Source organism: Hemicordylus capensis, chromosome 5 (genome assembly GCF_027244095.1).
Source record: "Hemicordylus capensis ecotype Gifberg chromosome 5, rHemCap1.1.pri, whole genome shotgun sequence".
Classification (NCBI taxonomy): domain Eukaryota; kingdom Metazoa; phylum Chordata; class Lepidosauria; order Squamata; family Cordylidae; genus Hemicordylus; species Hemicordylus capensis.
Window position 1 is genome coordinate 211,353,675 of NC_069661.1, and position 13,604 is coordinate 211,367,278.

The 13,604-nt window shown below is 44.0% G+C and overlaps 1 protein-coding gene across 6 annotated transcripts in view; it reads right to left on the reverse strand.

The window, feature by feature from the left end:
* GRIN2B (glutamate ionotropic receptor NMDA type subunit 2B) overlaps positions 1–13,604 on the reverse strand; it is a 366,073-nt gene that overhangs the window by 78,750 nt on the left and 273,719 nt on the right. For all 6 annotated transcript variants that reach the window (XM_053252651.1, XM_053252649.1, XM_053252650.1 and 3 more), the window contains 4 exons: positions 12,815–13,023; positions 11,973–12,144; positions 7,006–7,159; positions 4,398–4,523 (listed from right to left, as the gene is read on the reverse strand). In XM_053252651.1, the coding sequence (XP_053108626.1) occupies positions 4,398–4,523; positions 7,006–7,159; positions 11,973–12,144; positions 12,815–13,023 (661 nt within the window). The remainder of the gene's footprint in view (positions 1–4,397; positions 4,524–7,005; positions 7,160–11,972; positions 12,145–12,814; positions 13,024–13,604) is intronic.

The following is a 13,604-nucleotide window of genomic DNA, read 5'->3' on the forward strand; positions in this document are numbered from 1 at the left end:
AAAGATAATTTCAGCAGGTGCTGCTTGTCATGCTGGGGGAAGAAGAACTAAATCTGCTGAAGTTCCTTCTTCTGAGCATCTATTAAAGGTACAGAAGACCTGTCCTCTTTTCCATATGGCAGTACTGCACTCCTGTGGCTCAAATTGTAACAGAGGCAGGATTTATACCCCTGTCTACAAGAGTGTGTTGAGCTGCTCTCAGATTCTTGGCATTCTTGAGTATGACTCGCAAACAGGGACATACACAAATCTTCCTCAACATTAGGATCCTAAATGTTCTTCAGAAGCACTCCCATGAGTGAAACTGTGATTTTGCAGACCAACTTATAACAAATTACAGTATTTGGTACTGTACTTATTGTTGTTCTAGCAAATATACTCCTATACAGATTATAAAAATAATGTACTTTAAGTCCTACAAGGTCATTGTAATCTCGTAAGCAAAAATCATCCTTACAGTGAAGTGCAAGGCAGAGAGAGTTCCTTGCACTCTTTTTCCCTTCAGTATTTGCACAGAGCTAACTTGAGCCTAGTTCACTGAGGCTATTAGTTATGCTTATTAATGCAGCCTTATATGCCACAACTCCAGCTGACTTTCAATAAGAATGGAATGAATGTATCTGATGGCAAATCTGGCTCCTAAATATGCAATGCAGATGAGATAAGTTATTATGAGAAACATCCATTTTACATTTCTTGGCTTTTTGAATACTTAACAGTGAAGCATTTCATCAACATTTATTTTTGCATGCAAATTAATTTATCTCTGGATTGATGCTTGTAATTTGCATTTTTAAATTTGAAGATGCAAAAACTTTTAAAGGGAAAGAAAAAAAATGGGTAATGAACTAAATTATACCCTTCCAACTTATTTCACTGCATAGTTGTAGAGAATCGTTTCTAGAAATGGTATAGAGCAGGGGTGAATGTAGGAAGCTGCCTTTTTTCTGAGTGAGACTATTGATCTATCCAGCCCAGCACTGTCTACATGAGAGACAGCATCTCTCTAGGATTTCAGACAGGGGTCATTCATGGAGATGCCAGAGATTGAACCTAAAACCTTCTGCATGCCAAGCAAATATTATACCACTGAGCTATGGCCACATCCTCAAGTGGCTTCAGTCTTGCATGATCTGCTTTTTAAAAATTTGAACCCACATGGAGACCATAACTGCATTTAAAGTTTATAAAGCATGAGTAGATATTTAGGATCTCCTAACAATAAGCAAATGCTGGATATTGCTTAAGAATGCAAGAAGTGTGTTCCTAGATCAGATCAAGATCATCTTAAATATATCATTCTTTATAATAATTCCAGCAATCAACAAGATCTGATGGTCGACTGAAAATGAGCCAGTGATCAATCAGTAGTACTCAACTGTAATCTATTTCCCACCCACTCCAGGTTTATAGGATCTTGCTGTATAGGTGGATTTTCAAGAATATCTCACACTGCCATGATTTCCAAACACACTATTCTGATATAAAACACCATGCAGCAAATGATATTGAGAAAAATGTAGCCACAGTGGCTTAACTATGATAAAAAGTGAATGAAAATTGAAATCTACTTAGAAAACTTAAAACTAATCTTAAATGTAGCATATGCTACTACTGCATACACATTCACCTTGTGTAACGTATGTTTGTAATAATCTATTTCATCACCATTTCATATATAGGATCTAGTTTTTCCAATAGATGCATTCATGCCATTAATCATTCACAAATGTTCTGCCACCCGTACTAAAAAAACCCAGTCTGCTTCATCATGTATATACAAAAAATGACTGGATAAAGGGTAAATGAATATTACAAGTCTCTCCTTGGTTATACGTGCAATGGTCCATGTAGACTGTCTACAGCTCATGGACAAGACCTGCCTTCAGCATGGCTGTATGCAAGGCGCTGACTAAATTTCCATTACAAATCTCCTTTCTTCATGGCTCAGAAAGTTGGTGGCATAAGCTGGCTCAGAGCAACTTTGGCAAGCAAGAAAAGAGGTTTTCACACAGATATTGTAGTTCAGGCATTTGAAATATCATCACTCTGTGGACGAGAAGGCCCCAGACTCGGGGCTATTACATTGCTTAATGATGCTAAGGAAAGAGTACCCATAACTTACTGGTATTCAAGCTCTGATCACATTACGGATGTGTATGAAACAGATCTTGCATTTTGTTTCGAACTCGAAACAAAACGCAGATGGCCGAAACATTTTGTCAAAACAACAGTCAAGCCAGTTGTTTCAGCGAAGCTCGAAATGTTCCAAGTGTTTTGGCCATATGGAACAATGGGGAAACTTGAAACACCCTATTGTTCCCCATAGGTAGCTCCTAGGGACACCAAAGAGGGTTGGGTGGTAGGGCATGATGGGTGCTACCTACCACCCAACCCACAAAAGAAATGGGCAAGCAGGTGATTTTTAACCAATGTTTAACTCTTCTCCAAAAAACCCATAGGACGCTAGTTATAGCAGCAATAGCACAGCATATTAAACTTGGTGCTGAGAACACCACAAAATAAAACCTTCCTTGATTCCTTCCTCCTCGCCTGATGTATCCTCTTCAAGAGAGACACACGATAAGGAAGCTCTCTGTCTCCCAGTCCCTTTGACTACATTTTGAAACTCCCTCCCTTTTTTGTTCCACCCCACCTCCCAGGCAATGGGGATGCAGTTAGGGATGTGCGAACTGGCTTGAGGTCATAGCCCGGCCATGCAGAGACCCATTGGGCATGTGTGGCAGCCTCCAAAATGGCCACCGCCACCAGAGAAAGGGCCAGAACAGCCCAAAAATGAGCCAAACTGGCCCTTTTTAGAGCAGGAGAAGGCTGGAGGGGGAGCTGGCAGACACACACACACACCCAGCTGCTACCACTGACCTGGCGGTGAGTCTGTAAAAAAACCCAACAACTTATAACCCCCGAACTAGCTTGAATTTGAGCCGAGCATGGGGTATGTTCAGGGGGCACAAAACCAAACATACCCGGTTCAATTTGATTCCAGTCTGGATTCGAACTGAACCAGGCAAACTGGTTTTGTGCACACCCCTAGGCACAGTTGCCCATGACAACACTTGACTTGTATGCTAACCAAGAAGCAAGGAGATCACAAGCTAATCGGAAGCTAGTGCCAGAAAACCAATCAGCAAGGTGAGGGGAAGGCCTCCAAAATGGTGCTTGAAACATCGAAAAGTTTCAAATCGAAACAAGGTTGTTTTGTTCCGTGCTTGAAAAGGCCCTTTATTTAAAGGGTGTTTTGTTTCAAACTCAAAACACTCAAAATGGCCTGCTTCGATGTCGAAACTTTTTGCACATACCTAGTTTGTATGTTATCTATTCTGTCTGCCTTTAGCAGACCGAATAAATATAAATTATCAATGATGCAGCTTAGCTTTGTACCCTTCACTCTCTGCTCCTCTTCCTCTCTTTCCATGCCACACCCTAAGAAAACCAATATGTACACCTAAACTTTCTCTCTCCCTGGGAAGCCGAAGAGGTTTTTAAATTAATGGGCAAGCTACCTAATTCAAACCTGCAGGGGAGATGGTTCATTTTCCCTGTTTTGATTTTTAAAAATTATTATTTTCAAACACTGCTCCAGGCATCTCTAGATTCTTGAAACACTCTCATTCCTGCCCTGCTTCTGACACAGTATAATCTGGATGTGAATTAATTTGTAAGAGGTTAATATGCAGAGGTTCTCCATTAGGCATTTTAGGTGAATCCATCCTATGATTCTATGAAACGAAATTATTTCATTAAGGGAGATTAATGTAATGTGAGATAGATTAACGGAATATTACACTGACAGCATTGTAATAATATAATCATTGTCATCATTGTCACGTAACTTCTCCAGTATCTATCCACCCAAGAAATCAAATGTAAGCAGAATGAAAATAAGGAAGCCAGTCAGGGGTTGCAAATATCATACTAGAAATCAGAGCTGCATGACAAAATTTGTGAATGCTGCATGTTTGCAAGAAAACAATTCAAATTAGAACATTTGTCCAAGTGAATTAATACTTCAATTTGGAAACTTAAAAAATAGCACATTTAGCTTAGGAGGAAGTCCCACTGAAACTGGTGGGACTTGCATCTGAGTAAACATACATAAGAGTGGACTGCTTATTTCAGTTCAACTGGAAGCAAAAGGCTTGAGAGTCAGGCAAAAGCTCTTTCATCCAAAGAGATCCAAACTCTCTCCAGTTCAATTCATAAAGCTCTTTATTCATCTTTGTTCCTTATTAGCCTAGAGAGAATGTAAAATCTGTAAACAGACTGGATTCACATGGATGCATAAGGAGAAGAAGATAACAATTCTGTTGCCTGAAAACCCAGGGTGGACAAGAGAGACCATAATAAGTGCAAAGTGGAAAAATGTATTTCTTTACCTCTGCCATCAGCCAGACACCGGTTGTATCCCACAGGACTGAAGTACTCAAAGACAAAAACAGCCACCGCAGAGATTATAAGCAGCATTACAAACATCATCACCCACACGTCAGCACTGAATGGCTCTGGATAGAAGAAAAAAGAAGAGATCATTTGTTCACAGGCACCTGACCATATGGTCTCATTGACCTGTAAGTAATGCTGATCCAAAACATTTTGTACCCACTTCCTTTCCCCCTCTCTTCTCTTTCTATTAAAATCACATGGCACTTCTTTCAAGTTGCCTCCATTTTCTGTTAACACATCTCCTCCTTCCATCCCTCTCTCTATATTTGCTTAGAGAGCAAACATCAATTAAGGATTTCCATTTGACAAACATCAATTAAGGATGTCCATACACATGTAAGATAGGAAGCAAATTCATTTACAAGTGAGTAAGTGGGCAAGAATGACAAATGAGCCCAAACCTGCTGCCCAAAGCAGCCTGCTTTATGGCCAGGGTCAGCCTTGCCTATAACGTTTAGAATCTAGCTTTGCCTCCATACACGGGTGAAAATGCAATGCCACACGTCACATGCCAGGCAACGAACCCCATTTTGGGGACAACAAAAGCTTCTCTGATAAAGGCCCCAAACATGTTGTGTGTTTTTTTTTTTTAATTAAAAAATACAGCTGCATCAAGAAAAGCTGAACTCTGTGACTAGAATAGATCGTGCAAATTAAATACGCTTAATTTTTTCATATTTTGCATATGCTACAGTTTTGTGATTTTGCATAATTTATTCAGGGACAGGGGGCAAGGAACCATGCAGAACCAGATAAATGGGCTTTTATGCAAGTCAAAGCTGCAATCCACAGGAGACTGAAATCTGACCCAGAACCACATTCTGCACTTCTATGCAACAGCAGCATACATAAAGCCCAGCCTATTGAGTGTATGAGATGTGAAGGCTGACTAAATAATAAGCTTGTCACTTTTAAAGAACTAGGTTCTCTGCCTTTAACCACAGAATGATGCATAGAAACTCAGCAGGTGAAGCTTTTCGTTGTGCTGGAGGGGTGGGGAAGCTTGGCTACAAAGAGCCCCTAATGTAAGCAGAAGTGTGTACATTAAGCTTACACTATATTGCTTGGGCACGGAGAATGTTCTGATTTCTACCAACTCTCTTCCACCACCCCACAGCTGCAAGCATTCCTTATTTATATATTTATTTATTTAGCATAAATAAATTTATTTAGCAATATTTATATATCGCCCCAAACATGTGTCTCTGGGTGGTTTACAATTTAAAAAAAACATAAATTTAAACTAGAATTTAAATATTAAATATTAAATCCATTTAGAACAATAACAGATTCTATAAATCTAATTAAAAGCCTGGATTAATAAATGTTTCCCCACAGCCCTTTTAAAAGCTCTCAAGAGATGGGGAGGTTCCTGTCTCAGCAGGGAGCGCATTGCAAAGCCTCGGGGCAAATGCCTCTCAATTACCTTTCCCAGCCAAGGAAGGTTGGAAAAGGGCCCATAATTGCATAACGCAGAGGGGTCCAATGCACGCTTCTTCAAAAGAGGTCTAATAACTACTTCCTTAAGACAGGAAGGCATTCCAACCCCAGAGAAGCATTTATGGTGTCCATTAGACACCTTCCAACAACCTCACTACCAGATAATATAAGGCATATATGTCCACATCCTCAGGAGTCAGAGACTGAAACTGATCCAACCTCACCATATAAGAGGAGTCACTAGACACCTCCACAATAGACTCTGTGGTAATTGTGGTGTCCAGGTTGGCCTGAATATGACGTATTTTATCTGCACAAAAATAATTAAAAATGGCACAATGGAAAATGGAAAATAATTTAAAATGACACAATTTGGATGGTTCCAAATTCAAACTGAGAGAAGGAGGGGGCATGTACTAGCCCTCTCAGAACCCTAGACAACCCCACCATATCTGAGCTTGCAGATGTAACGTGGGCAGAAAATAACTGCATCTTTGCTGCATGCACTGCCAGAGCATAGGTCTTTAAATGTGCTCTATGTTGCAATCTCTTGTACTCTGTTGTACTGCATTGTACACTGTTCTAGAGACGCCCCCAATGATCAGGAGTAGTTTTTTGGCAAGTGCAAAGAGCTATAGCAGCAAAGGGAACACAAAAGCCCAGCTGCACATGCAGAACTTCACCTGTAGTAAAGTTAAAGAAGTATGCCCAGTAAAAGAGCTGGCAACCCTGCCAGATCACCATAATTGGGTTGCCTTTAAAACTGGGAGAAAAACAAAAATGGGCAAAAGCTGAAGAAGCTTGTTTGGATATAACCAAAGAGACCTTTGGATACCAGAAACCTTTAGTTCAGGAATCTGAGGCCTATGTTTGAGGCAATGCATATAACTTATTGTTGTTAGTATTCTCATTCTCACATCTGGGTCCTGGTTATAAAAATTGGCTTAGGCTAGAACTCTGGGCAAGAGGCTGCACATTTACTTATATGGTCTGTGTGTGGTGCAGATACAAATTCTAATTTGAAGAAAAACATCCTGGCCTAAAATGAAGGGTGTTTCTCATGAAATCTCTCCTGTACCATGCCTCAAAAAGCGCCTTTACCTAAGAAGGCAGAAGGTGAGACAGTCCCATTGCTTCGTGACACCATGACACTGATTCCTGTCTCAATGAAGGGCACAGAAAAATCAACCACTTCTGAACGCTCTGCATTTATGGTGAGGGATCCCACCGCCATGTAGGCACGTTTGGCAACCACCTACAGCAAGGAGAAAGAAAAATGGTTACAGCCAATGCAAATGCAGATATCACTCTATGGATCATTTTCCTCTTCTATTTTCCCATTTTCACATAGTTAGTTAAGGAAATCAAGAGGTGGAGATTATTTCAGAATAAGAGATGCATTCTGAAGTATTTAATTACTAATATTCCTATCTTTATTAAAACTCAGAGTGGCCTAATTAAAATGAGTAAAAGTGACATCATTCAAATGTCTGCTAGAGCAAAGTTTACCATGTAGAGACACGTGCAGAGCAATATAAGGCCATATATTCATAGGTATCCCATGAAAATAATGAAAACCAGTCTATATTACAAAAATTGGGAACTCTAGGAGGCTATTTGTACAAATAGCCCAGTGATTCTCAAACTTGGGTCCTCAGGTGTTATTGGACTTCAACTCCCATAATCCCCAACCAAAGGCCACTGAGGCTGGGGATTATGGGAGTTGAAGTCCAATAACACCTGAGGACCCAAGTTTGAGAATCCCTGAAATAGCCTAACCCAAGATAGGGCAGCCCAATCTAGGTTAGCATGCTCTTGTGGAGTGTCGGGATCGAGGCCAATTACGGCGCTGCCACCCACCCTAACCCACTTTTTAACCACAGCCTTTAGCCAGGGTTCAGGGTGCGAGTGCACCCTGAACCCCAGCACCAGGGTCATGAGTATGCTTGGGCTGCACATAGCCCGAGCACATGTGCGGTACCTTCTCGGATTCCTGGAGGCTGGGAAAATGAGTCCTGGCCTCCAGAGATCCATGCTGCACAGAGTAGTGTGGATCATGTGGGCACACAACAGCACACCAAAGAGGAGAGTGGATATTGTCTAGAGCAGAGATCCTCAACGTTGGGCCCCCAGATGTTAGTAGACTTCAACTCCCATAATCCCAAGCCCCACTGGCCTTTGGTTGGGGATTATGGGAGTTGAAGTCCAATAACATCTGGGGGCCCAACGTTGAGGATCCCTGGTCTAGAGGGAAGGTAGGCCCAACCCTGCCTTCTTCCCTGCCTGCCCCATTATGACTGTGAGCACAGCCTCTAGATGTGGCAAAGCCAAGTTTAGCCTGTGATTTTAAAGGTAAGAGGAAGAAGCCTGCTCGACGCCCTTCTAGGCGGTGCGGCTCATTTGCCCCAGCCCCCGCCTAGGGGGAGCACGTGACGCCGGGAGTCTGCTTTCATTGGCCCCAACGTCCCTCCTGGGCAGGGCCTTGAGCGAGCCTGCGGCGCGCCTGCACCAGCTCAGTCCAACTCTCGCAAGCACAGAGACCGGACATGTGCCAGGGAGCTCCCAGGCCAGTCTTGACCACGTGGCCGGGCCTGGTGGGAGCGGGCTGCGCCAGGGTGCTGTAGTGGCAGCTGAGGTCTTTTAAGCCCCACTGCCGAGGGAAGCAGCTGGGCGGTCAGCTGTCTCAAGGGCAGGTTTCTAAGCCCAGCCCTCAGCCGCCTTCCTCTCTTTGTCGCGGCGCCATTTTGCGCCGCGGCTAGGCCCAATCGGGCCTCGTCAGCTGCCGGGCAGCACAGGACGCGCCGGAGCCGTGTCGGCTGCCGGGTGGGCTTTCAAGCCCCGCCCTCGGCCACTGCCCTCTCTTGGTCGCGGCACCATTCTTGGCCGCGGCTAGGCCCGAGCTGGCCTTGTCGGCCACCGGGCGGTGCGGGCCACGCCGGAGCCGGCCCCCGGAGGGGCTGATCGGTCAGCTGGCCTCTAGACAGGCGGGCTTTTAAGCTCTGCCCGTGGCCGCCTCCTTTATGTCGCCGTGGACGTGGCGTCATTGCTCCCGGCTGCAGTCGGGCTGGGCAGGACTTGCTGCCTGTGTTGGCCTTGCTACTCAGCCGGGACCGAGCAGGCCTTATGCCCTCGCTCCCCCCCATTTTGGGGACGATGTTGAAGCTTTGGCTGCTCTTGGCAACCCCCCCCTTCGCTCAATTGTGTGGGCCAGTGGGGATGCAGAAGGCCCCCTATTCGGGGCATTGCACACCCAGTCACTGGGCCCCTTTGGCCTCAAAGGGGCTCTAGGTGGGACCTAGATGCGGCGGCGCCTTGGTTCCCTAGCTGAGCCCCCACCCCACAAGGCCACGCTCCCTCAATGGTCGCCACTTCCTCACCGCTATTCCTCCCTCACCACGTTTCTTCTCTCGCACAGGGGCATAGCTGACGGCGGGACACGCCAAAGTCCTCATACTGGGCCACTCTTTTGTTTTCTGGGCACTCAAGTGGGTGCAGGGCGCAGAGCCTGGAACACAGCTGGGACTAGGCCATTGGGCCTCAGTGGATTGGCACGGACAGTCCATTGGGCCTCAGTGGATTGGCACGGACAGTGGGGCATGAAGAGAGCCCAGAAAACATTTCACTTTCTCAGCAGATAATACAGGACCTGGGGGTTATATTAGATTGGTGCCCCGGTCTGATTTTAATTTGGTCTGATATCACCCAGCGCAGAGTATGGAGGGGAGCCAGAAAACAGAACAAGATGGATAGGGCCAGACGGGGGGTTAACGCGGTGATTGCACACTTCTTGGCCACTAAGGGCGGTGACTGCATACCGCATGATGACATCAGGTTCTCACTACCCCTCCTGTATCGGGGCGACAGGGTTCATCTGTCGCCCAAGGGCATGAGGCTGTTTGTTGATGATATGCGTCTGGGATTGGCTCTGGTTCTGGAAGGTTTGTGGAGCGTGCGGGGCATTAAGCGAGGCTAATGCCTGCCGTGGCAGGTGCAGTGCGGCAGTGATCAGCGAGAAAAGCGGTGCGGCACCTTAGGTAAGCGTTTGGCTTTAAGTAGGAGGGGCAGATCCCTTGAGGCTTGGCAGATCAGGGATGCTGCTTAACTCCTACCTCTCTGCAAAATGGCATCCTTCCGTATGGCTAGACAGCATCGGAGGGGTGGCATTAAGAACAGAGACCTGACCTTAGATCAGTGAAGAAGGGCGCCCTCCGCTTGTGAGCCATGGGCCGCCTGGAGCCAAGGTGCTACCGCCATGGGCTTTTAGGCCAGGGTGGCCTTTGGCATGGCCGACCTGCTAGGGACCGCACTGTTACTGGGTGCAGGCTGCAGCGCCAGTCCCAACTCTAGTGCCTTGCAGGTACTGGTTCATCTGTAACCCCCAATAAAGTGGCCAATTTCACCAAAGCAGAGTGTGTCCGTGTCTCCTTGGGTCTGGGTGCAAAGGAAAAGGGCAAAAGGTTGTAACATCACATTTGGGAGTAGAAACTAGGAGAGATGGAGTCAAGGTAGGAGTCATACATGAGAGGTCATAGCTCAGTGGTAAAACAAATGCTTTGTATGCAGGAGGTCCCAGGTTCAATCCCTGGTATCTCCAGGTAGGGCTGTAAAAAACCTCTCTGAAATCCTGAAGAATATCTGTCAGTCAGTGTAGACAATATTGCACTAAACAGACCAGTGGACTGACTCAAGATAAGGGAGCTTTCATACGTTCAAGTAAAGTTATGAGGAGAAAAGGGAGGTAGTATACTATATGATGGGAGACATGAAGGGAGGTTGTCCAAGAATTACTCAACTTTACATCTGAATATTTCCAATGGTATAATGTAGAACTATCTTTACCAAGGAAAGTCAGATTACAGAGAGAGAACGAAAGAAAATGTATATCATTTCCCTAGGAAACAGCCTTTTTTAAAAATCAAGCTACCAGTATCTGGCCTTTTAAATAAATCAGTTGGTTGCTGATCAGAAAATAGCTTTGTGGTGCAGAACAGCTACAACACATACATAATACTTTTGAGGAAATGTAAGGGATATCTTTGCCCCTTACAGATGTTTATACTGGCATTTCCCTTTTTGATCTCGATGCCATTACACCACCCACTATCCACTTCTCCACCCAGATTCCCAACCTGTGTTCATTTCAACAGATACATATGGCCTTAATTCCTTCCTTGGAGTACATATCTGAGGAATATTGTGGGAATAAATGTAACACAAGCAAATGACCACAGTCTTATTTCTTTTGCTCTTCTACCCCATCCACTCCCTCCCAACACAATGGCTGACTAACTGTGTGTCATGTTTGCACAGCCCTTGTGGGCTGGATAGTCCTAGATGCAAAAAGGGCTTTTGCAGGGAAGGGAGAGAAGCAAAAATCACGCCCCCCGCCCCAACTGTGCAATGCAGCTACAAGGCAAACTTTGTGCACAGTGAGTGAGTTAGAGCTTTGTGAGGATGCAACCTTGTAAGCTGGCGGGTCATGTCAAACAATAGCAAAATGCACCCTACCCCTGTTTGGGAGCTGTGCACATTCCCATTTTGTGATTGTCTGTGAATGTAAAACAAGGCAGGAGGAGGGGAGCTTGACTGTTAGCTGGGCTAAGCCCTAGCTAGGTAAGACAAGCATGCCCTACCCAAATTCTGTTCCCAGCTTTGGAATGAAGTTGGAGAAAAATCATCCTACCCAGCTGTGGCTTAGCAAATGATGAAGCTCCCCATCTCCTATCTTGTTTTACACTCACAGATGATCACAAACCAGGAGTGCTCACAGCTCCTGAACTTGGGAAGGATGCATCTCCTACTCAATCACTGACTGTGTGAACAGCCCTAATATCTTTTATTTTATTTTAATGTTTTGCTTTCATGTACGCTATAATGCAAACTCACAGATGCAAACGGAAACAAAGTATTTTTCCAAGCAGAAAATATTCAAATTTGATATGCAAATTTAGAAAGCACTATGTAGATCATTTGCACTCTAGGACAAAAATCAACCAGATATAGAAACAGGTTTCCACTGAGTCTTATGGTAGGAGTATAGGTAAATGCAGAAACCTTTCATGGCTTACCTCGCCTATCATTCCATTCCACGTTCCATTAACTTTCTTCCCATGTTTGCCATTGGTTACCAAGTAAAGGTCATAGGTGAACTTGACAAACTTGGAGATTTTCTTGAGTATATCAATGCAAAACCCTTTGCAGCATTTCTTGATATAGGCAGTCTCATCATCCGTTTTGTTCCTAAACAATCATAACAACAAATGATTACATAGAATTGATTAGTTTTAAATTAAAAACTTAACACACATGGTCTATTTTTCCATTGTGTTAAAAATTACCGGGGTTTGGCTTGTTGGTTTTTTTTTAGAAATTCCACATATTTTTGAAAAACTCAAAATATTCAGTGCTGACATCCTAACAAAATTACTCAGCAGAAGTCCTATTGAAATTAAGCAGTCTTCTGAGTATCTTCTGAGTAGTACTATTGAGTAACTTAATTTGGATGTCAGGCCATGTTTTCTTCTAATAAACTCAAACTTTGCACAGCATTCTCAATTAACAGAAACTGAACATTATAAGCAGAAAAGAAGAAAAATGAGCTTGTTTTTAAACAAAAATGCAAATTTCCAACAAAAACCTGCTCTGGAAAATTTTGATCTATGCCAGATAGATCAAAATTCCCTGTTCATCTCCATAGCTACCTCCATTTCCTTCCCCGCTATATCCCTCATTTAAAAACCCATTTGATATGGTTAACGTTGAGCAGCAGAATGAGCCAAGCCAATTTGGAAATTGTGCTACTGACAAATGGCAACATGGCTAGCCTGCAACAGTCCAGCTGGCTTTGCTGTTGTTGAGTATCAGTGATAAGCATGCAAAGAGGAACAAGAAAGGTCCTGTTGGCACCTACTCTGACACGATTTGCTTTTGGCACGGGACAGTGTTCCTCATGCAGGTCCCACTTAACGGGTCCACATTTTCCACAATGACAAATGGTGCTTCTTCTAGGGTCACTATGCTAAGATGGTCATCTTCACGCTCCTCACAGTCAGGGTACAGCTCAGAACGGGGCCACACATAATACCTCATCTTGAGGCGCTTGTCCTTCCACCATCCCACCTGAGGAGATACAAAAAAACAGAAGACATCACTGTTAAAAGCATCTTCCAGAATGCTTTTAGGGCTTTAATCCACCAGAGGTAGCACAGGCACTCTACATATACTAAAAGGCCTAAACAAGAGGGCATGTTACTGGGCAGACCTAGCATTGCAAAGACAATGATTTCCCATGGAACACCTCTTCTGTCCAGCACAAATTGTTACATCTGTTCTTTAACAAAATTTGCATATTTTGCTATAGAACACTTGTAAAAAATCCCAGTATCCAGTTCTCTGCTACATATAACAACAGCCTGCTTCTATATGTTCTCCCTTTCCCTTTCATCCTTCCTTAGGAGCCTGACTAAACTCTAAGGCTGAAACCTTTGTGTAGTTGTGCAAGAGCACTGTTGAACAAGTGCAAAAATTTCACAGAACTGCACAACAGTGAGACCATTATCTATAGTGGCTGCAGTGCTACACAACTCTGTGAAGTTTTGCACTTGTGCAACTGTGCAAATGTTACATTCCACCGTGTGCATAACATTGCGCAGTATGTCAGCCAAAGATTTCTTATTTTCTTAAACCACAATTTGTTAAAC